This window comes from Gossypium hirsutum, chromosome A11 (genome assembly GCF_007990345.1).
Source record: "Gossypium hirsutum isolate 1008001.06 chromosome A11, Gossypium_hirsutum_v2.1, whole genome shotgun sequence".
NCBI classification, from domain to species: Eukaryota; Viridiplantae; Streptophyta; class Magnoliopsida; order Malvales; family Malvaceae; genus Gossypium; species Gossypium hirsutum.
The window spans coordinates 3,339,127-3,361,469 of NC_053434.1; the positions used below are offsets into that span (position 1 = coordinate 3,339,127).

General features: G+C 33.9%; 3 protein-coding genes across 7 annotated transcripts; all 3 read left to right on the plus strand.

Annotated features, from left to right (window-relative positions):
- On the plus strand, positions 1 to 9,122 carry LOC121209637 (uncharacterized). Of its 5 annotated transcripts, none has more exons than XM_041080605.1 (10): positions 30 to 319; positions 2,047 to 2,296; positions 2,444 to 4,983; positions 5,100 to 5,209; positions 5,453 to 7,357; positions 7,531 to 7,579; positions 7,667 to 7,914; positions 8,014 to 8,112; positions 8,545 to 8,749; positions 8,921 to 9,122. In XM_041080605.1, the coding sequence occupies exons 2-10, from the start codon at positions 2,104 to 2,106 to the stop codon at positions 8,951 to 8,953; spliced, it is 5,382 nt and encodes a 1,793-aa protein (XP_040936539.1). In that variant the 5' UTR covers positions 30 to 319; positions 2,047 to 2,103; the 3' UTR covers positions 8,954 to 9,122. The 5 variants fall into 5 exon arrangements, with proteins under 5 accessions (XP_040936541.1, XP_040936539.1, XP_040936542.1 ...); XM_041080608.1 differs by having other exon boundaries at positions 5,112 to 5,209; XM_041080606.1 differs by having other exon boundaries at positions 34 to 319; positions 2,051 to 2,296.
- Positions 9,123 to 11,087: 1,965 nt separating this feature from the next.
- LOC107912108 (probable UDP-arabinopyranose mutase 2) lies at positions 11,088 to 13,205 on the plus strand. Its single transcript, XM_016840165.2, has 4 exons — positions 11,088 to 11,575; positions 12,089 to 12,339; positions 12,422 to 12,590; positions 12,676 to 13,205. Exons 1-4 carry the CDS (start codon positions 11,249 to 11,251, stop codon positions 13,018 to 13,020), a joined length of 1,092 nt encoding a protein of 363 aa, XP_016695654.2. The 5' UTR covers positions 11,088 to 11,248; the 3' UTR covers positions 13,021 to 13,205.
- A 7,018-nt stretch (positions 13,206 to 20,223) lies between these two features.
- On the plus strand, positions 20,224 to 21,607 carry LOC107912107 (uncharacterized). Its single transcript, XM_016840164.2, has 3 exons — positions 20,224 to 20,684; positions 20,876 to 20,958; positions 21,172 to 21,607. Exons 1-3 carry the CDS (start codon positions 20,372 to 20,374, stop codon positions 21,466 to 21,468), a joined length of 693 nt encoding a protein of 230 aa, XP_016695653.2. The 5' UTR covers positions 20,224 to 20,371; the 3' UTR covers positions 21,469 to 21,607.
- Positions 21,608 to 22,343: the final 736 nt, after the last annotated feature.

Genomic DNA, 22,343 nt, shown 5'->3' on the forward strand with positions numbered 1-22,343 from the left:
TCATACTTTCCCATTTGATTAAATGGGTACTGATTAATTCGGTTGCCCGAACATTTGCATAATTCTGTAATTCTATCCTTATTAAGCTTCGACTCCAAACCTCACCTTCGGGTCCAAACCTCATTTTGCTCCTCTCTCTGATCGTTGAAAGCTTCGCATTAATTAAATCACTTTATCTCTCTCTCCCAGCTAAAAAGATAGAAAAAAAAATCTCTTTCGCTTTCAAACCCTAACTTTTTTTTTATTTAAAATTTTCCAGAATTTTTTTGACACTCTTCAAGATCGATTTTTTTCGAGCTTAGTTCTTCACTACTTTACTGTAAGTCCACATCTCTTTCTTTCTTTCTCCTGAAACTATAATGCCTTTGTTTGTTCAACACATATCGAGCTGCTGCATTTGCGTTAGTGTTGGGGCTCTGGTATTCTAGGGCTGGGCAGTTAATATTATTTATGTTGTTGTTTAGTTGTGGTGGGAATTACTTGCTTTTTGTTCGATCTTTTGTTGTATTGGTTAGAAATTTGAGTTTCTTTTACGTAATTTTGAGTTTTCGTGTTTGTTTGATTGTATTGAAAATGGGTTATGCTGGGGAAATGTTATTTTGAGCAGTTGCAAAGCTTAAAATGAGCTGAAGTTATGATAGTTCTTTTCTTCCTGCTCTGTGAAAGGGTATGCAATTTTTATTCTGATTTATTCGCGTTTATATTTAATTTAGTTTCCGATATTTCTCATTAGTAGTGGATTTATGTTAGTATTTCACATTTAGTGGCTGCTTTGGTTGCTTTTTGAATGTCCTTTTCCTTTTTATGGTATTTGGAGTTCATTGAGCTTGCTAGGGTAGTCTTTGATGCTTTTAATGTTCATTTTTGTTTTCTTTTTCCCATTCGCTGATGCTTACTTGGTTTTAGTACTAGCTTTCTGCTGTCCGTATCTTTATTTATTTGGTTTGCCAGACCGTGCTTATTTTATGTACATCTGAATTTTGTGATCTAGTGAGCTCTACCTTCATTAATTTGACCTATATGAACTTTTGAAGCTTGTATTTTTACTCTTTACTTTTTTCATGTCCATTAACAAGAATGCAACATAAATAAGAAAACAAACAAAAAAGTGGCATTAGATTGTTGGAGTGAAGAAATAAGAAACTTAATTATTAGGTTGTGAACAACTTGCCACTTATGATGAATTCAGAGTAAGCACTTTTCAGTATATTTAGCATCAGAACGCTCCTCACCCTTGTTTAGGGTATTCAGGAATGTGCTTACTAACAATTTACATACAGGATGTTGTCTTTCCTCATTCTGCTTCCTTGGTTGGGTTGAGATACCAATTTAAGAAGCTTTAAGAATGCAAGGGAATGTGGGCTAATTAAAGTCTGAATGGAAGTAAAATTATTTGTGAAGTCTATACTATAGTAGCTAGCTGGAGGAGGATGTCAAGCTTCATGAGTTAATATTGTATTAGGAGTTAGATTGATTGCAAAAAAAGTGAAGGTTTTATACGGAAATGTTTGTGTGGTTTTCCACTTTGGTGGCTATTTTGTGGACAATGAGTGATTATTCACCTTGGTTGGGTGAGGTTTTTGTACTTGGTTCTTCTTGCTCCATACTGGAAATACATCTGTCTCTTCTTTCCTTGGTAAGTGTTTACTGGGTCTTCATTGTCCGCTCCCTTCTATATCTCTGTGTTGAGCCTAGATGGAATTTGATTAATGTTTGTTCAATGGACTTGTATTCTTCATTCAATACCCAAAATGTTGTATTTTGATGGGAGGCTTCACAGAATCTCTTATTGCTTGTACCTAAGGTTGAAGCATAGCTGTTTTAGCTAAATACTTGAGTTCCTAGCTTGACTTGAGGAGTTGGAAGATCATCTACTATTCAATAGCTAATATCTTTTGAAATATGGCATCTGGAGTGAATTTTAAATGTATAGACGAGTTATGTTTCTAATTACAATTTGATTTAATGAAGGATTCATATGATTGTGTGCCCTATAATGGAATTTCAGGCACGTGAAAACTTTAACTTAATTCTTTTTTTTTGTAGGTAGTAATTTTCTTCTCACAAAAATTTAGCTGCCGAATAGTTTTGGCTGGATTATCTATGCCTGGGAACGAAGTTGGAGACAGGATCCATAATTTCCTTGGCCAAGAGAGTTTCTCCCAGGGCCAGCATCAATCACAGGTTATCGATGGTACCTGGCCTGGCTTAAGTAACAGTCTCTGGGTTGGAAGCCAGAGACAAGTTGGTGGGCCTCTTGTTTCCAGTTTGAAGAATTTAAGTGTTCATCAATTAGGTAATAATTAAGGCATCTTGATTGTTTTTCAGTCTCTACTTGCTCTGGTACAACAATTATTGTACCGAGATATTAAGCCATTGTTGTTACATGCTTCTAAACTACTTTTTAATTTGACATTATTATATTTTCCTTTGGCATTAGCAGAGTCTGACAGAGGACATGGTGGTCAGTCTTCAAGCCTGCAGCATGGGCTTTACTTCAGTCAATCAGGTCTGAGGCCTGACTTTGCCAGAAGTCAATTGCAAAACCAATCACCAACTGCAAATGGCTATATACAAGGGCATCAGGCTTTCCCAGCAAGGCAGAATGAAACAAACTTTTTAGGAGTGGATACGTCATCTAGAGGCTTATCAGTTCTTGATTCACCAATAGGAAATGGCCCTGATTTTCATAAAAAAAATTCATCAAGGTTAGAACCTACTGAATCTCCCAAAAATTATGATTTTTTTGGAGGGCAACAACCAATTAGCGGAAAGCATCCTGCCATGATCCAATCCTTGCCCAGGCAGCAATCAGGTATGACTGACATGCAGCTGTTACAGCAACATGCTATAATGCAAGAATTACTGAGACAACAACTTCCAAAGCCACAGTTTCACCTACCAGAAGCAAGGCAGTTGAGCTCTACGAATCAGGTATCAGACAGTCTTTCTCCAGCTCCAATCAATGGTGTTCCTGTCCGTGATGTTTCAAATCATACCTGGCAGTCTGAGCACATGACGCCAAATGCAAATTGGCTACAGCATGGTGCCTCTCCAGCCATGCAGGGATCCTCTGATGGATTTATGTTTTCCCCTGAACAAGGGCAGAAGCATTTGATGGGATTGGCTCCTCAACAGGTTGATCAGTCATTTTATGGGATTTCTACCACTGGTGCAACAGGAAATCCATATCAATATTCTTCTTCTCAAATGGATAAACCTTTAATACAGCAGGTGCCTGCTAGCAGTAATCCCTTTCCGGGTAATCAGTCTGCTATGTTTTCAGATCAAGTTGGCTTGCAAGATGGAACTTTGATTTCTAGACAGCATGATCAGGGTAAAAATGTATTTGGGGATGTGCCTGTGCAAGGTTTAAATAGTATTCATTCACAAAACTTGCAGCAAATGGTTATCCAGCCAAAAAATGCTGTGATGCAACAGTCTTCTCGGAGGCAAGAACATTGCAGTCCTCCAGAAGCATCCCTGGAGAAGGCAGCAGTTCAGGTTTCCTCCTCCCAGAATGTGGCTATGCTGGATCCAACTGAAGAAAAGATTTTGTTTGGTTCAGATGACAGTATGTGGGATATCTTTGGAAAGAGCACCAACTCGGGTTCAGTATTGGATGCTACAGACTCTTTAGGGGGATTTCCTTCTCTGCAAAGTGGAAGCTGGAGTGCTCTTATGCAGTCTGCTGTAGCAGAAACACCGAGTAATAAAATAGGGGTACAGGAAGAGTGGAGTGGTTTGGGTATGCAGAATTGTGAACCTCCAAATCGGAACATGCCTGTATCAACTGTCAATGACGTCAGCAAACAGCTATCCCCTTTGACTGATTACAACTTGCAAAAGGCCCTGACTTTTAACTCTAAGCCTTTTCCCATGTCTATGGATGCCAATATCAATTTTGACTTTTGTAGTGTTCCTGGGGTTCAACAATCAGGAGTTCAGACTACAAATGAACAGATGAGGATGCATAATGATACCCCTCAGAGGTCTGTTCAACAGCTAACAGAAGGACAAAGCAAATGGTCATATCAGAGTCCTCTACAAAAGAATGTAGCTGAAAGTGCTCAACTCTTAGAAAATGTTGCTCAGAGTCCTGATGTGCAAGTAAGTGCAAGGAGCATTTCAAGTCCCCAAGCCATAGCTGCATATGATCCTCATGGTCAAATCCACAATAAGCCAAACAGTTGGAACTTTGTTGAGTCTGCATCACGTAGTGGTGGTGCCATATCAAAAAGTCAGGATGCTGAAAGCTCGTTGCAGTCGTCTCAGAATAATGATCACATAGGTTCTATGTATGAGAGAGGTCATGGTTCTGCTCTTGATCATCCTGAATCACGGAATGTGAATTCCAGCTTGGGAAGCCCAGAGGTGAATCGGGAAGGTTTTGATCAGGATAATGTTGCTGCAATAACAGATTCAAGAACCACAAGGGTCACCAAGGAGAGCAGCCAGCAGCTTCCAAACAGCCATAATCTTACTCTTTGGAGAAGTATTGATTCTAAAGTAAATTCTGGATTAAGCAGGGTGCCAGCAAATTTTAAGGAAAATCTGGATAAGAGTCCTCAAGCTTTTGATTCCTCTGGAAATAATTACTTGGACAAGGGACTGTCTGAAGCAAATATGGAGAACCTCAATGTCAAAGAAAATTCAAATGACAGTTTTCGCCGTAACTTATCCCACCATACTTCCACTGGTGGCAATAGAGAAAATGTCTGGTTGGATGCAAATGATCCACAGGGAGCAAAACAGAAGTCATCTGTTCAAGTTAGTCATAAACCTTATGGAACCCGTAACTTTCAGTATCATCCTATGGGGGATCTGAATGCGGAGGTTGAACATTCTTATGGAAATAAAAGTGTCACACAAATGCAGGGAAGACCCAATGTTTCCCAAGGATCCAAAGTTCATGACCAAGGATATTTTGGGCAGTCAAAATATACTTGTCATGCTGCTGGAGAGTCTACAGACACTGAAAAGGTTATTTTCTTTGTTTGGCCATATATGTTAATGGTTTGAAATAGCCTAACTTTCTTTTATTAATGTAGCCTTCAGAAGATCAAACATTCTTTTATTAACTTTCTTCTGCATATTAGGGTTGTTTTCAGGGCATTCAAGTAGACGAGGTACCTTCCAGAAGCTCAAATCCTGGTTCATGTGAGAGATCTTTTGGTGGTTTTATGCCAAACAAGACAGCTTCAAATAGGTAGGCGAATGTTTTGTACTTCTCAATTTTTAGCTCGACTTGAATATTGCTTTTCTCAATTCTTATTGTGGATGTTACTGATATGTAAGATATAGTCTTTTGGATTGTTAAGCTATGATAGTAAAAACTCATTCATCATCATATGACATTTGAAATATGGTAAAGCCAACAATTCTGCTTTCCTTTCTATTACATTTGTGCTATTTACTTTTTCTTGTGCCCTGAGTTTTCAAAATTTTGCAGTAAAAATATGTTGGAGCTTCTTCAAAAAGTTGATCAGCCAAGGGAACATGGTACTGCAACACACTTGAGCTCTTCTGAATGCAATCAATCATCTGAAATGCCAGATGCAGAGAATTCTGATGGATCTGTAGGCCAATTTGAGTATAATAAGCCTTCTGCATCTCAGGGTTTTGGTTTAAAACTGGGTCCTCCATCTCAAAGGTTTACTATTCCAGATCGTGTAATTTCATCTCAGAGTTCTCTGCAAGGAGTTAATTCTTTAAATTCAGTTCATGTTTCTTCTGAGGTAGGAAGGAAGGATCGTACATGGTTGGGTTCAACAGCTTCTGGTCAGTCCTCGACTCATGGAGCATCCCAAGAAGATATTATGAATAATGTTTCAAGTGTTTCTGGTCTAACCGGCAATAAAGGTTCTCAGTATAATATCCAGGGCAATGTTTCTGCGGGTTTTACCTCTGATTATTCTTATTTAAAAAGTCATCTTCAAAGCCAGCATTTTATTGGTGCGGGTAGACAGATAACACCAAGTGAATCTGTCAATGCACCTTTTGTTGGGTTGGCATCTGAGTCAAAGCAGATTGATGACTCTTCTGAGAGAGCTCGAACTAGTCAATTGGGTGGCAAATCAGCACCTCGCAAACATAAAACTGCTCCAGATGACGACTTTTCTTCTTCAGAGACTTCTTTTCCTAGTAGTAGCACTGGAAAACAAAACCTTGCACAGGATTCAGGTCAGCAGTTTCCGGTGTTGGAGGCTATGCCAGCTTCCCAACCCTCTGCCACTGCTGAATCTTCTCAGCATGGTGCTTATACACAAATGCCCAATGTTTGGACCAGTATCTCAGCCCCAGAATATCTATTAGGAACTCAGTTCTCTCAGGCGTCACAAAATTTGTTGAATCCTCATCAACAGTCAAATAGTAACTCAGAAAAAACTCTTCCTGGATCAGAGAAGCTAGATGATCAAATTGCCCGGGCAGGAAATAGTGGCCAATCTGAGTTCCCTGCAGGCTTTGCTAAACCAAAAAGCTTTGTTGGAGAAGAGCAGCCAGAAAAAGCCCAACTGGGATTACCGGAGAATAATGCCATCCAAAATCCTGTAAGAATGCAAAGAGACATTGAAGCTTTTGGCCGTTCTTTAAGACCAGATGGTGCTGTGTGTCAGAATGATTCATTGTTGCATCAGGTGCAGGCCTTGAGAAATACAGAGGTTGATCCAAGGAGTGTTAAAAAATTTAAAGGTCTACCTCCAGACTCTGATTTGGATGCTCAGCAGGAAAGTTCCCAGGGTGCAGAGCAGTTATCTTATGGATCCAGTACTACGATGAGAGATGCCCTGGTTAACCGTACTTCAGTTCCTTCTGGAGATTCTAAAATGCTGAGCTCTTTATCAAACACTGGAGATAACCATGAGACACAGTTATCTGCTAATAATATGTTGGCATTTGTTCGGAATGATCCCCAACATTTCTTCAATTCTAATAATTCAGCTTCTAATATCAGGGTTGAACACTCTCAGATCAGTCCTGAGATGGCTCCATCCTGGTTTAATCAGTGTGGGGCAATTAAAAACGGGAAAATTTTGCCCATATATGATGCTCGGAAAATTGCCATGATGAATGCTACAGAAAAAGCATCCATTGTTGGTTGGGCTTCTGACAGGTTGCCTGTTCATTCAAGTAAGCAGATTAATACCGTTGCTGATGCTAGTCTGATGGATAACCGGGAAAGCTCAAACTTTATGCCAATAGCAAGTGAGTACATCTCCCCTCACTCACTGCCACCTGATATTGCAAATCAGAATTTGGTTGTTGCGAGAGCAAAGAAGCGCAAAAGTATGATGTTTGAGTTTCTACCATGGCATAGAGAGGTGACTCAAGGTTCTCAAGGGCCTCAGAACATCAGGTGAGTGGAGTCAATCTCCCGTTTGTTGCAATTACTTTTAACATTATACATATTGATGGTCCAAAGTGCTCAAAATTTTCTGATTGATAATTTGCTAACATGCAAAAAATAATTGCTCTCCTCTCACTATCCTATTGTTTTTTGTTTTTTTTGGAATTTTCTATTGATTACAGTGTGGCAGAAATGGAATGGGCTCATGCAGCAAATTGGTTGATTGAGAAGGTGTGTTCAATGTTAGCTCTGATTGTTTGTTTTTCCTTCTTAAAACTCCGAGAGTTCTCAGCTTACAGACATTGATCTTAATTGCAGGTTGAGGATGAATCTGAAATGATTGAAGATTGGCCGCCAGTTTTTAAATCCAAAAGAAGGCTTGTTTTGACAACACGGCTTATGCAGCAACTACTTCGTGCTCCTCCAAGAGTAGTTCTTTCTGCAGATGCCAGCAAAAACTATGAGACTCTGACCTATTTTGTTTCTAGATCAGTGTTAGGGGATGCATGCAGCACGGCATATATACCTGAAAGTAATACAGCTGTTCCTCCTGGAAGCAGAAGCATGTAAGAACTGGTTAATTATTTCTGAAATCCTTGAGCATCTTCTTTTTTGTGAGCATACCATCTTACTGATGATTTTTTTTCTTGTCTATTTGCTTTTAGCCTCTCTAAAAAGCTTAGGGAGGAGAGAAATCAATCCATCTTAAAGGCTGCAGAAGAGTTCATCATCAGGGCAAAGAAGCTGGAAAACGATTTACAGAGGTAACTTGCATAAACTTTTTACCATTCATCTTCATGCATAATATCTCATCCAGTGTATATTTAGGAGTCTTGAAGTTCAACATTTTGTGTTAAGTACTTCCGTTACAGACCACCCATTCAGTTTAATTATTTTGTTGTCTCATGGGGTGTGTCAACATGTCTGAATTCAGAATTTTAGTTTGTTGATTTGCTTTATTTTAGAAGTAATATTTTGCTTGGGGCTCGACTAAACCTAGTAATCTGTGCATTCTTATTGTGTTTTATGTCATATCTAACTAATATTGCCAAGTCTAGGCTAGACTGCACCTCTATTTATTTGTCTACTTTTGGATCATTTTCTTTGCTTTGTTTGGTCAATGCAGCAACCATTTATGGTTTTGCCTTAATCATGATTTTGTTGTTGTGTCTAATATTTGCTCTGTATTTAAGCAGTCTGGACAAGAGAGCCTCAATCTTGGACTTGAGACTGGAATGTCAGGATCTAGAAAAGGTTTCAGTCATCAATCGTTTTGCCAAGTTCCATAGCCGGGTGCAAGCTGACGGGGCTGAGACCTCATTGTCCTCAAATTTGAGTCCTCGCAAATTCTCCCAAAGATATGTTATCGGACTACCAATGCCTAGGAATCTACCTGATAGGGTACAATGTCTTTCACTTTGATCATTAATTGATTGATATTTTTTTGTTGTTTTTTGTTTTGGGGGGGAGGGGGGTTGGAGGAGAGTGAACGGCCATTGTTATCCGTCATTCTTCTCTTACTATGCTCCAAGTTCTTTTGCTCATAATTGAACCACACAAACAAAAATGTAGGATAAGAAGCACGTAGATCTTCACACATTGTAGGCCATTGATTCTTCATGCTGATCAGGTTTAAACATTTTGAAATTTCTTGGTTGTATGTATGTTTGTATGTATGTATGTATTTATGTATGACGTATGCATGCATGCGTGTATGTATGTATGTAATGTATGTATAGAAAGAATTGGAATAAAAAATCAATCTTCATTGGAAGAGCTGCTTGCCACCCCACCTGCAAAATTGTCCTTGTTGCCGCATCATCACCAATTACCATCATCTTCTTCAAAACCAACCTGGATTTTGATCCATGCTTAAAAACTGACATTATCAGACTGAATTTCACTCATTCCGCCATAACCGTTTGCGATCATATTCACATTCTAGAATGGGATGATATTTTATCAAATTGGATGTATCCTAATTTCATGCTATTTGAAATGTAAAAGCATAGTCTTGTAATCTTGAATATTCAAAGGTCCAAAAACGAAATTTGATTTTGTTTAATATTAGACATGAAATGTCGATTTAATTTATTTTTTGACTTGTCATAAATACAATTATTGACGTACTGTAAATTGACATATTATTGTTCGATTATATTGATAGAATTCGAATCATTATGAAGTATATTTGAACCAAAATAGAACTTTCTGTATCTCGTTAAATAAAAATAAACTAACAAAATATAAAAAATAGAGATATACTAAAATGTTACTCGTCAAACTACTCGTTTAAAATAGAAATAGAGTAACATTCCAATAATGTATAAAATGTATCAAATAGGAATATACTAACAAATCAAATATACCAAATAATGAGTCTTTGAGTAAACCCCTTGGCGCGGTTTTGTACGTGTCTAATACGATTTATCAATCAAATCAATGCTCGCCCTTTTCTCCCATAATTTTGGCGCAAAACAGAATCCAGTCCACTCGTCAACTTCTTTCCGTTTGACTAATTCTTTTATTTATTTCTTCCTCAAACTGACTGAAAGCAGTCACTTTTCCCAATTTCGAATTTTCCAGCCTAGATCTGAAAATAAAAAAAGTTGACCTCCCTCTACCAATGCGCCACGTGTTCTTCCTTAGCCTAACTTCTTTTTTGGCTTATACACTCGTCAGTACGAATATCAAAGCCACCTAAACCGGCGAGTTTGAATTTGAAGTATAAATTGGAATAGTCGCCCCCATGTTGACAAAACCTTTCAGACAAGTCATCGTGTCGGCCATGCCGGCCTCGCACGTCCCAATTTTATTGTTAGAATTTTCTTTTACTGATGATAAATAGTGGTAAAAAAGTATAATAATCCTAATTTTTTTAATTATTATATAGGAGGATAAACCCGTCTTATTTCGGATCAAAATTTCAATTACTAATACAAACATTGACTAAATACTATTTAGTTATCATTTTAAAATTTATTCTTATTAAATTGAAAGAACATTTATTAGTTTTTTTAAATCACTTCAATTGATGTCATTTCTAGCATTGCCCTTCTATCATTTAATAATATAAGATGAATAGGAGGTCAAGCCGGGTCCAGTTGAGAATTATTATTCAAAATTCTGTGGACTTATAAATATAATTAAATTTAAATATAGGTAATTTTAAATTACAACATATTTTATAAAACTTGATTTGATCTAAGTTTGATTTGACTGGTAAATCGGTTGAGACTTACCGAATTATAATAGGATTTCAAAAATTTTCTTATCTCAAATCCAAATGTAGTCTAGTACTATTTAAAATGTTTATTAAATTGGTTTAAATTTTTAATTGAATCTCAATCCAATTGAATAATTATAAAAAAAAATTGTTTTATAAAATAATTAATATTACTTTTATAAAATTTAAATCTAAAACATTATTATTTAATTTTTTATCATTTAAATTAAAATTTCATTTAATTTTAAAATAATCTTTTATAAATATATTTGTTACATAATATTAAGAATATACCATAATGTGTTATATATTATATATTAATGTTAATATTTAAATATTTTAAATTAATTTAAAATTTAATACATATATTTTTAAAATCAAGCTATTCAAGATAAAAAATAAAATAAAAAAAACTTTAACCCAAATTCGACTCAAATCGAGTCGGACCCACCACGTCAGGAGGACCACTTATTACCAGCCATAAACAGGTGTACGCGGGAATCTAGTAAAGCTGTTTTATTACAAACAGTCACCTTATTTCTTCGCACGTGCCATCCGCGTGCTATTTTCCCTTTTAAACAAATACCTCCACCCCCCTTTCCCCACCCAATTTCGGTTTTGCATTACTTCGTTTTGGTTTTTTTGCTTTGCTCTGAAACTCCAAGCTCTCATCAATGGCGGATCCAGCGACTATCTCACCAGCCACGCTGTTGAAAGATGAGCTTGACATCGTGATTCCCACCATTAGGAACTTGGATTTCTTGGAGATGTGGAGACCCTTTTTCCAACCTTACCATCTCATCATAGTTCAAGATGGCGATCCTTCAAAGGCCATCAAAGTTCCTGAAGGCTTTGATTACGAGCTTTACAACAGGAACGATATCAATAGGATTTTGGGTCCTAAAGCTTCTTGCATCTCTTTCAAGGACTCTGCTTGTCGGTGCTTTGGATACATGGTTTCCAAGAAGAAGTACATCTATACCATTGACGACGATTGTTTCGTAAGCTCAATATTCATCTCTCATGTATTTATTAATCCTTGGTTTTGTTGATTTCATTTTTAAATTAGTGGTGGTTTTCGAGATCTGGGTTAAATTAGTGATGATTTTTTTTGTTCTGTTTAGATCTTGAATTAATTTGTAATTTGATTTGGTGTTTTGGCGGCTTGAATTTTCAATTCAAAATATCTGTTTTCTTAATGTAAATTTTGTGATACTTGCACTTGGATCTGCAATTGCTTCCCCCACCCCCCGGTAGATTATGAATCCATCCGTTACGAATCTGTTTTGCATTGTTCATCAAATAACATGCACTGATCTGTGTCTTCTGTATATATGAAAAAATTTAGAAAAAATTTACCATACATATCCCACACCCTCGTATCCGAGTTCGATTACGGAGATCTTAGAGCTTAAATTTTATAAATGTTCGATTCTGTTCCACTAATTGATTGCTCCGGCTATGTTCCGATGAATTTGTGAATCTGAAAGTTTGAGGCTGCTTGGTTTTTACAGGTTGCTAAAGATCCATCTGGAAAAGACATTAATGCATTGGAGCAGCACATAAAGAACCTTCTGAGTCCCTCTACTCCGTTTTTCTTCAACACCCTTTACGATCCATACCGAGCTGGTGCCGATTTTGTTCGCGGGTACCCATTTAGTCTCCGCGAGGGTGTTCCCACCGCCGTGTCTCACGGTCTCTGGCTCAACATCCCAGATTATGACGCACCAACTCAGCTTGTCAAGCCTCTTGAGAGGAACACCAGGTACTGATAATGTGTATATATATAACCGATGATGATCGCATGTTATTGTTTCGAAGACTAAACCGTGTCTGAATCCGATCAGGTACGTTGATGCTGTTATGACAATACCTAAGGGAACCTTGTTTCCCATGTGTGGTATGAATCTCGCATTTGACCGTGAGTTGATCGGCCCGGCAATGTACTTTGGACTTATGGGCGATGGCCAGCCTATTGGACGATACGATGATATGTGGGCTGGCTGGTGCACCAAGGTATCTTATCTTTGTCGCTGCCGTTATAGTCTTATGGCCAGCTTATTAAACTGCAGTTGTTAATAGTTTGTCCGTTGTCGTGCAGGTTATATGCGATCACCTCGGATGGGGAGTGAAGACCGGATTGCCATACATTTGGCACAGCAAAGCAAGCAACCCATTCGTGAATCTTAGGAAAGAATACAAAGGGATCTACTGGCAAGAAGAGTTGATCCCGTTCTTCCAATCGGTTACCCTTCCGAAGGACTGCACCAGCGTTAAAAAATGCTACATTGAAATCGCCAATCAGGTGAAGGCGAAACTCGGCAAGGTCGATGACTACTTTAACAAGCTTGCAGATGCTATGGTGACATGGATTGAAGCATGGGATGAGCTGAACCCATCAGGTGCCTCAAAATCTTCTGATTTGCCTAATGGTCCCTCGAAATAAGCTTACTTCGCGTTAAGTTTAGCTGCTATTGGCTCGTATCGCTGATCATCCATTTTTGTTCAAGCTCTTCCATTAAAGCTTGGAATGATTATTTTTGCAGGGGGGATATAGATCTATTTATTTACCGTATTACTTAGCATGACTAAGAGATTATTACATCTATTTATTTACCATATTACTTAGCATGATTGGAAGATTATTAGGTCTATTTATTTTTCCGTATTACTTAGCATTAGAGGTGCTCATGGAATGGGCCGAGTTGAGCTCAACTAAAAATTTAAGTCTATTTACTAAGCTCAGACTTGGGCCCGTCCTGAAAAATGGGCTTAAATTTTGTCTAAGTTTGACCCAAATAAAGAATGCTAAAACTCGGGCCTAACTTGGCCCACATGTATTAATTTTTATATTATTTTTATATAATTTTTAAATATATATAATACATCAAAAATATTAAAAAAATTAAAATAAATATTTTTAACAAATTGAAAAATAAATTTTAAAAAATATGTAGACTTAAATAACATTGAGATAAATGTAACTCAACAAGCAAATATTTCTAAAATAATAACAAAATTAATAAATACCTTTAAAATAATAACAAAATTAACAATAAAATAAGTTTTATTCAATATTTAAACAATAACAATAAAATAGTGACAACATAATAATAAAATAATAGTAAAATAAGTAAAAAACAATAAGAAAATAACATTAAAAAAACAAAAAAAAATATAATTTTTTATTTTTTACTGAATTTGGGCCGGGCCGGGTGGTCTAAATGGCCCTACCCACGATCAGATCTACTGTAACACCCCAATCCCGTATCCGTCGCCGGAATAGGTAAAGGAGCATTACAGACTTGAAACTCATATCAGAACAGTAAATTTTTTTATTTTTATTTTTTTGAACATTCCTTTAGATAAGTACTAAAGACAGTCAGGGATACAATTTAAACTTTTATAAGTACACATTCAAAAGATGTCATTTTCGCATGGCTTATATACATTAACCAAAATATTCTTCGGCCACTGGTCTATTCTATACATGCCATAAAATAATTCAAAACATAACAGTAACAAGCAGTGGATAGTGATAGTGTGACTAGTTGCTGACGATCCCCGAGCCTGTAGCTTCGAAATGAGATCTATAAAACAGAGGAAACAAAGTAAACAGAGTAAGCATTACAATGCTTAGTAAGTTTTAAGCAGTGTCAACAGATAACAATCAAATTATAACATAGTTGTTCGTATTTTTATTTCACTCTTCCTTCGGGTATACCATCCCTTTACCGAATATGCACATCTCATCATATACAATAGGCAGATAAACTTTCACATAAAAGTGAGCTCATGTGACATAGATATATTGTATAATTTCACATAACCTCTCACACTGATCCGATGTCACATAATCATAGGAATAGTCTCATAGATTGCTCACGTATGCATCACATAACTACCTTATGATTTAGTTCAGATCAAGCTCACATATAAACTTGGAGTACATACCTGTTTAACCTTTCGCATTGAATATATTTATAAGCAATTCTTATTGCGAAGTCTTATAGCTTTAACCTCTACTCGGATTATCGGCGAGACCTTTAGCTCAGATGAAATCTCCACACAAAGTCAGCAGGTCTTAACCTAGACATAGTCACCACATATGGTCATCTGGTCTTTAATCCCAGGTTTACATCATAGAGTTTCATGCAAATTTATTCACATGTTACAACATTCACATCGACTATCATCTTTGTAATTCATTTACCTCATCAAATATCTAATAAAACACACATTCCGCCGTCTGTCATTTGGCCACAATATATATATACATCTCATACATATCTCACATTAGCCATTCGGCTTTACTTCATATCCATCTCATACACGTTTCGCATTAGCCATTCGGCTTTACCTCATATCCATCTCATACACGTTTCGCATTAGCCATTCGGCTTTACCTCATATCCATCTCATACACATTTCGCATTAGCCATTCGACTTCGCCACATATATACACTTCCACGTTCATCACATTGGTCATTCTACCTTATCACATATATGTATGTTCACATTCATCATATTGGCCATTTGGCCTTATCACATATATGCATGTTCACATTCATCTTATAAAATCCTAAATCAAAATATAAATTTTCATGTATTCACATCACAATTATCCAAATATACTTCACATACCACATATACTTTCACGTATACACTTTGTCTTGGCTGAATCTACATCTATCATTTTCCAATGAATAATTCAATTTCATGCCATACTATTATTTCATATTCGAATACTTATAAACTTACAATTTCACAAATTTTAATATCAAAGATCCATCTAATACTCATATATCATTTTACAATATCACAATTTAGAATTCACGTATGGGTTTAATCAATAGCTTATGAGCAACTAAAACAAGTTTTATCCATGTTTACAACATAACCACAAATTCTCTACAAGCTGTTTTTCCTGAGCAACAGTCGTTAAATTATTTGTAACTGGGGCTACGAAATTCCAAATTATGTGCCGTTAATTTTCCATGAAAATAGACTCGTATATCCTCTATCCTCAAAATTTTTAGAATTTTCGGTTTGGCCAATCAATACCAGATTTTTCTTAAAGTTTTCCCTATTTTACTGCTTGACTACTTCGACTACTCTTCACTAAGAGTTTAATTTCTCATTGTACCGAATTCAAAATATGTTTTCGTTTATTTTGTTTGAAACTAGACTCATTAAGGAGTCTAATCATATAATTTTATCTTATAATCATTTTTGTACGATTTATGATGATTTTCCAAATACTGAACAGGGGATTTCAGAGCCATTCTGACTCTGTCTCACACAACCTTGAAAATTTCATTACCGTCAACCCCTTTGCTTACACGATTTCTTTTATACGAAACTAGACGTATCAAGCTTTAATTACATAATTTATTCAGCCTTTAACTCAACTCCCACAATTTATGGTAATTTTTCCAAAACACGCTACTGCTGCTGTCCCTAGCAGATTTATACAATTTACTCTGTAAAGTTCTCATTCACATATTTAAAACATAATATCATATATGCCGTCATTTAGAAAAGTCATTGACCTTAACGTATATACATAACTCATATTCATCCCGTTTTAAACCTTAAAACTTACAAAGGAATCAAACTCAATTACTTAAGAACTTACCATTGAGTTTAAAACATATCATCATATATAAGTACTTCTTATTATCACATACAAATCATAATTTAAATATCACTTTTCTAATAACCAATCGGCTAAGGCTCATAGAAGTAACTTATTCCTTATCATTTTACTATAGGTAATTACACCAATTCATAGTCCCATCTTTACCCGTATTCCATATCATTCTTCATTATAACTAAACTTATATGCTAGAAACTTACCTTAAGAGTTGTCGACGACTATAATTCTACGGCTATTCGCTTAGTTTTGTCTTCCCTTTTTCCGACTTTTGTCCTTGATGCTCTTGAGCTAATGATTAACAAATTTACAAATTAAAAAAATTCTACCATGACGATTATAGCCGAATAACATAGACTAAGAAATTAATGTACATATAAAACGTATACATATATAATTAGCTCAACCTTCAATAATTCAATTTGCTAATTAAAACATAGAAATTTATAACAAATTCAAAATTCCTTAACAACGACCGAATATCAAAAGGGCTATCAAAGGACATCATCTAACTAACAAGCTTCAATTGTAATTCAAAACTTAAGTTCACATTCGGCCATTATAAGCAAAACAACCATTCAAAGCTCACTTCAATTATTTAACAAATAAAACTAATGTTTAATACTATCTCCCAATTTGGTATGAGTTACCGAATGAAATTAAACTCCTAATTCATGCACTAAAATCACATTCGGCACAAGCAAACTTCATTTCAATTATGCCACTCTTAAACTTATCCATAATACCCTAAGTTCATTTAGTAGCTAGGCAACAATTATACAAAAACAACAAGCATTTAACAACAATGTACTTAACGAATTCCTTAAGCATACATTCGGCAATATATATATTAATGACTAAAACACTTAGGCCAATTCTAAAACATCCACAAATCTTCATGCTTACATGCCATAACCGTATGGTTCTTATCACACTTGGACCACAAAATGCATAAATTTCACAAATTCTAATTACTATCATAAGCTCAATTTCGACTAACACTCAATTAAATACTTACAATTTAGCACTAATTTAGCATTTCAACATAGCCGATTGTCATTAAGCAATTAAGCCACAAACATTTAATTTTACCAAGCTCAACTCATCTATAATCAACCCTCAATACACTAAACATCAAAAACAACATCAAAGAAATACAAACATCCATGACCGAATGTCATCTTCATAACTTTACAAAAACATTTGCCATGAGCTAGCTTCTATACTTGATGACCACTCCAAATATACAAAGATTTTCAATGAAAGAGCATTAACATACCTTAATCCACTTAAAGGTGACCAAATGCCTTAACTTCAATTTCTTCTTTTCTTTCTTTAGGTATGGCAATGGAGGAAGAAAAAGATGAACCAACTTTGTTTTTATCACCCATTTCTTTTAATATAAGTTCATATTTCATATTATTTATTCATTTAACATTTAATTTATTAATATAAAAGGCATAAAATGTCCATCATCCACTAACCTTGCCGTCCACTAACTTAAGGAAGGAATATTTAACATGCAAGTCCCCATATTTTAAACCATACAATATTTGGCCACTACAAATTAACCTATCACATTTTCAAGTTTCTCACATAAGTCCTTTTTAATAATTCCACATTCAAATGACAAAATTAAGACACGATATTTTCACACATGAAACTTTACATATAATAAACATAGAAAAGAAAATTTATATAATTTTGTGACTTGATTTTGTGGTCCCGAAACCTCTTTCCGACCAGGGTCAAATTAGGGCTATTACATCTACTTAGATGGAGAGATTATTAGATCTATTCATTTACTATATTACTTGGTATGATTTGAGAGATTATTTCCTTCGTAAAGCTACTATTTTATTTGAAAGTACTAGCATTTAATATATATGTATAATATATATTCCAATTTGCATATAAATTATCAAAATAGTCATTTTTATTTTTTTCAAATTACACTTTAGTCACTTATATTTAAAATGTTAAGTTTTAGTCACTTACGTTATTGTATTGCAACATTTTAATTATTGAGCATTAATTTTTGTTAACGGTGTAATAATGAGCTGACGTGACATGTTAAATTATCATTTCAAACAAAAAATTTTAGGTTAAATTATATAATTAATCCTTTTTTTTTTTGAGCAATTAAATTTTTTTTACGCTAAAAGAGATGAAGAATGAAGAAAAATAGAGGAAGAAGTAGAAGAGAATGGAAATAAAGAAAAATAAATTGATCAAAACGAAAAAAAAATATAGGAATCAATTGTAAAATTTAACTTAAAATTTTTGTTTGAAATGATAATTTAATGTGCCATATCAGTTACCGTTACATCATTAATAATAATTAACGGTTCAGTGACTAAAATGTTACAACACGTTAACGTAAATGACTAAAATGTAACTTAAAGAAAATAAAAGTGACTATTTTAACAATTGATCTAAATATGATAATTTGAATGTATTTTTATTTCTTTTAACTCTTTTATATAAGGGAAATAAATTTAAACCTAAAATATTATAATTTTAGACATTTTTATCATCTCAATCAAAATTTTATTTATTTATTTATTTATAAATATATTTATTATATAATTATATTTTTACTCACATTATAACTGTGCAATAATCTAATGATTATTTAAATATTCTTTTAACTTACCACCCAAGTACAAATCAAATAGGTACATTTCATCCAAGAACAAAGCACTAATAAATAGTAAATAAAATTATTAGTTAAATGCTTAGCTCTCAAAGAAAAAATTAATAAAATTTCATATTTTGGCTTACTTTCAACCCCCAAAAAATCGTAAATTTTACTAAATAAAATAAATCAATTTGTTAAAATTATCAAACAGAAGTTTTTAGAAACTGGTCTTGGATGCAAGTAGAAACAAAAAGTAATAAATTGTTAAAAGTGTTTCAAGTCATGACATTTAAATTCGAGCAAAATAAACCAAAGTTAAAATTGGTTTTTTTTTTCCAGAGGGTCATGTATTTTATTATTACATCTAATATTTGTTGGTATCATAGTTATGTATGTTGAGTTTCTTTTTCTTATTTTCTTATTATAGTTTAGGCATGAAAATTTAGGTTCAGTCCTAAATAATTTTATTTCTCTTCCCCAATTATTTATAATAAAAAAAAATTATTACAAAAAAAATGTCAATTAATTGATATAGTTAAAATTTTATTAATGCAATTTGTATGGTAAATTATTTATTAATTTTAAAAAATAAAAGGCTAAAATAATTTAAAATGATATAACTTATTTTAAATATAAAATAATATTTCATATATTTTTTAATTAAATTGATATTTAATTAATTCGTGAAACACTATGTGAATAAATAATTTGTAAAGGAAAAGAAAGGAAAGAAGAGAAGGTTAAGGAAAAGGAAAAATCTATGTTTATTTTGTTTAATAAAGAAAAGGAAAGCGAAAGACTTTTTATTATTTTTGTTTGGTTAAATTGGAGAAAGATAAGGAAATGATTTTTTATAATATATTTTACCCTTTCTATAAAATAATTTACGTAAAAGGTTAATAGGACAATATCGATATTTGATATGAAATATCACTTTTTTTCACTAGCTTTTTTTTAGGATAATTAAAAATTAAGTAATTCAAGGGAAAATAAATATATTCAAACCCTCTTAAATAAAAAATGTTATTCAAAAAAGGGAAATGGTATTGCTTTCTTTTATTTATTTATTATTATTATTTTTGTTCAATCTAAACATAAGGTAAATAATAGTATAAATATCAAATCAATTTATTTATTTTAAATAAATAAAATAAAATATCTTAGAATAACATAATTTATTTTTTAATATGGAAATAAATTTTTATAATTTTTCTAATGAAATTGATATATGATTGATTTTTAACATAAAGTCAGGGATTTTATATGACTTGTCCGACTTGCAACTAATAACCATCAATCTTGATGGCAGGCACGTCCTTAAAAATGCCCCACCACGAAGAAAACGAAAGAAACAAACAAGAAAATGAGTAACGGAGATTCGGTTGCAAAGTCAACACAAGTGCCGAGGACGATCACATTATAATCATATATCCACTTGTCGGCTGCCCTTGCATATACCAATTTTCCCACCTAAATTTCCACTCAAAAAAGTGAAAAACCATGGGTCGATCACATTCTGGGTCACCAAAATTGAGCCTCGGCCGATCCCTGCCTCGAGTTCGCGTCCACTCACCGTCTCTCCGGCGGAAAAAATCAGCCGCGAATTGCTTCGAAAACGATCAGCAAGCAGCGGAGTTCTTAGGTGAGCGCGGCGATACTGATAATCTTATCTGCAATGAGCGCGGGAATAAGGTTATGGTGGTGGTTGATTCGAGCCTGGAATCTAAGGCAGCGCTTGAGTGGGCATTATCTTACGCTATTCAAGATCATGATTCCATTGTTCTTCTTCATGTAGCCAAGCCCAGAAGAAGAGGTTTTTCCTAAATATTATGTTTACATATATATAAATGATACTATAACTCTAAAATGATTAGTTTCTTTGAATAAACTGATCTCTCTGTGCATATTCGTTACTTCATTTTAGAGTTTTGTTGATTGATTTATTTCTAAGTTTGTTGGTGTTGGATTTCAAATAATTGACGAGTTCATTTTGATATTATGCAGAGTGGTCTAATAAGAAGCGTAATGCAAGGGCACATCAATTGCTTCACTCCATGAAAAATATTTGTCAGATGAACAAGCCAGGGGTAAGTACTTTAATTTCACTTCACTTTTAAGGGTAAAAACGTAAAAGAAAGAACAGGTTGAGGTATCTTGATTGATCTGATAATTAGTTTGGCTCAAAAAACTTTTAAAAAAATTACTAAATTATTATCCCTAATTTATTAAGCCAAGTTTACATTAGAAATGCATTTTGTATAGGAAGTAATGGATATGCGCATGTACACATTTGTCTGCAGGTTGACGTTGAGGTGGCGAAGGTTGAAGGAAAGGAGAAGGGTCCAGTAATTGTGGAGGCAGCAGAGCAAGGTAAAGTGTCCATTTTGGTGTTAGGGCAAAGGAAGAGATGCGTGATTTGGCGTTTATTAAGGAGATGGGGTGGAAAGAGAAGAGGCAGTGGCGGCGGAGTTGTTGATTACTGCATTGAAAACGCTCCTTCGTCGTGCAAGACGGTGGCCGTGAGGAGGAAAAGCAGCCAGCTTGGTGGCTACTTGATTACCACGAAGCTTCACAAGAATTTCTGGCTTTTGGCTTGAATTAATTCAAACGTCTCAATTTTGTCATTGTTTTTTTTTTTTTTAAATTTAATTATTACTCACCACCATGGATGAAGCTTTATTAATTTTAGCATTTTTTTAAAAAAATAATAAATTATTAAGTTGCATATTAGTATTTAATTAAAAGTTTCTAAAAAAAATAATGCAAAGATAAAATAAATTGAAAAAAAAAAGAACAACTAGGCCACCTACCATTTCAATTTTTAAACATATTAAAGAATAATATTAAAAGGAAACAAAAATATGCTAAATCATCTACAAATTATATTACAAAATGAATAAGCAATAAACATAAAATATCAAATGTCCAGGCCAAATGGTAGCAATTAAAATTGTTGGATTAAATTATGTTATTAGTTTTGTATTATGTATAAAATTATGAATTTAGTCGCTATATTTTTTTAATTTTGAAATTTTAATCTTAGCATAAATAATCTTCATTAAATTTATTAATTAATTTTTTATGAGTAATATATGAAAATAACAAATTGACATAGCATTATATATGCGATAATATATTTATATCAATTTTTGAAAATGATAAAGCTTAACTTAATGAATTTAATAGTTATCAATTATTCAGAACTAAAATTTTTAAAATTTAAAAATATAAGAACTAAAAATGATCAAATTAAAATATAATTACTAAATATATAAATACGAAATCTAATAGCAAAATCTTGCCAAATATCAAATGACTGCAAATATGATAACCCCTCTTTATTCTTTATTCAGTAATAAATATTTTAAGAATAATATAACTTAAATTTTGTTCTTTTAATTATTTTTTGATTCTGTTTTTTTAATTATTAAATTGCCATAATTTTATTGTACTGTCTTTGTCGTAGTATTTA

Bases quoted from the DNA above. Each gene is read 5' to 3' on its own strand.
- LOC121209637 (XM_041080605.1), top strand. From the start codon at position 2,104: ATGCCTGGGAACGAAGTTGGAGACAGGATCCATAATTTCCTTGGCCAA. The intron at 2,297-2,443 runs GTAATAATTAAG...TGGCATTAGCAG, and splicing joins TTTAAGTGTTCATCAATTAG to AGTCTGACAGAGGACATGGT. The intron at 5,210-5,452 runs GTAGGCGAATGT...AAAATTTTGCAG, and splicing joins AACAAGACAGCTTCAAATAG to TAAAAATATGTTGGAGCTTC.
- LOC107912108 (XM_016840165.2), top strand. From the start codon at position 11,249: ATGGCGGATCCAGCGACTATCTCACCAGCCACGCTGTTGAAAGATGAG. The intron at 11,576-12,088 runs GTAAGCTCAATA...TGGTTTTTACAG, and splicing joins CCATTGACGACGATTGTTTC to GTTGCTAAAGATCCATCTGG. The intron at 12,591-12,675 runs GTATCTTATCTT...GTTGTCGTGCAG, and splicing joins GGGCTGGCTGGTGCACCAAG to GTTATATGCGATCACCTCGG.
- LOC107912107 (XM_016840164.2), top strand. From the start codon at position 20,372: ATGGGTCGATCACATTCTGGGTCACCAAAATTGAGCCTCGGCCGATCC. The intron at 20,685-20,875 runs GTTTTTCCTAAA...GATATTATGCAG, and splicing joins AGCCAAGCCCAGAAGAAGAG to AGTGGTCTAATAAGAAGCGT. The intron at 20,959-21,171 runs GTAAGTACTTTA...ATTTGTCTGCAG, and splicing joins GTCAGATGAACAAGCCAGGG to GTTGACGTTGAGGTGGCGAA.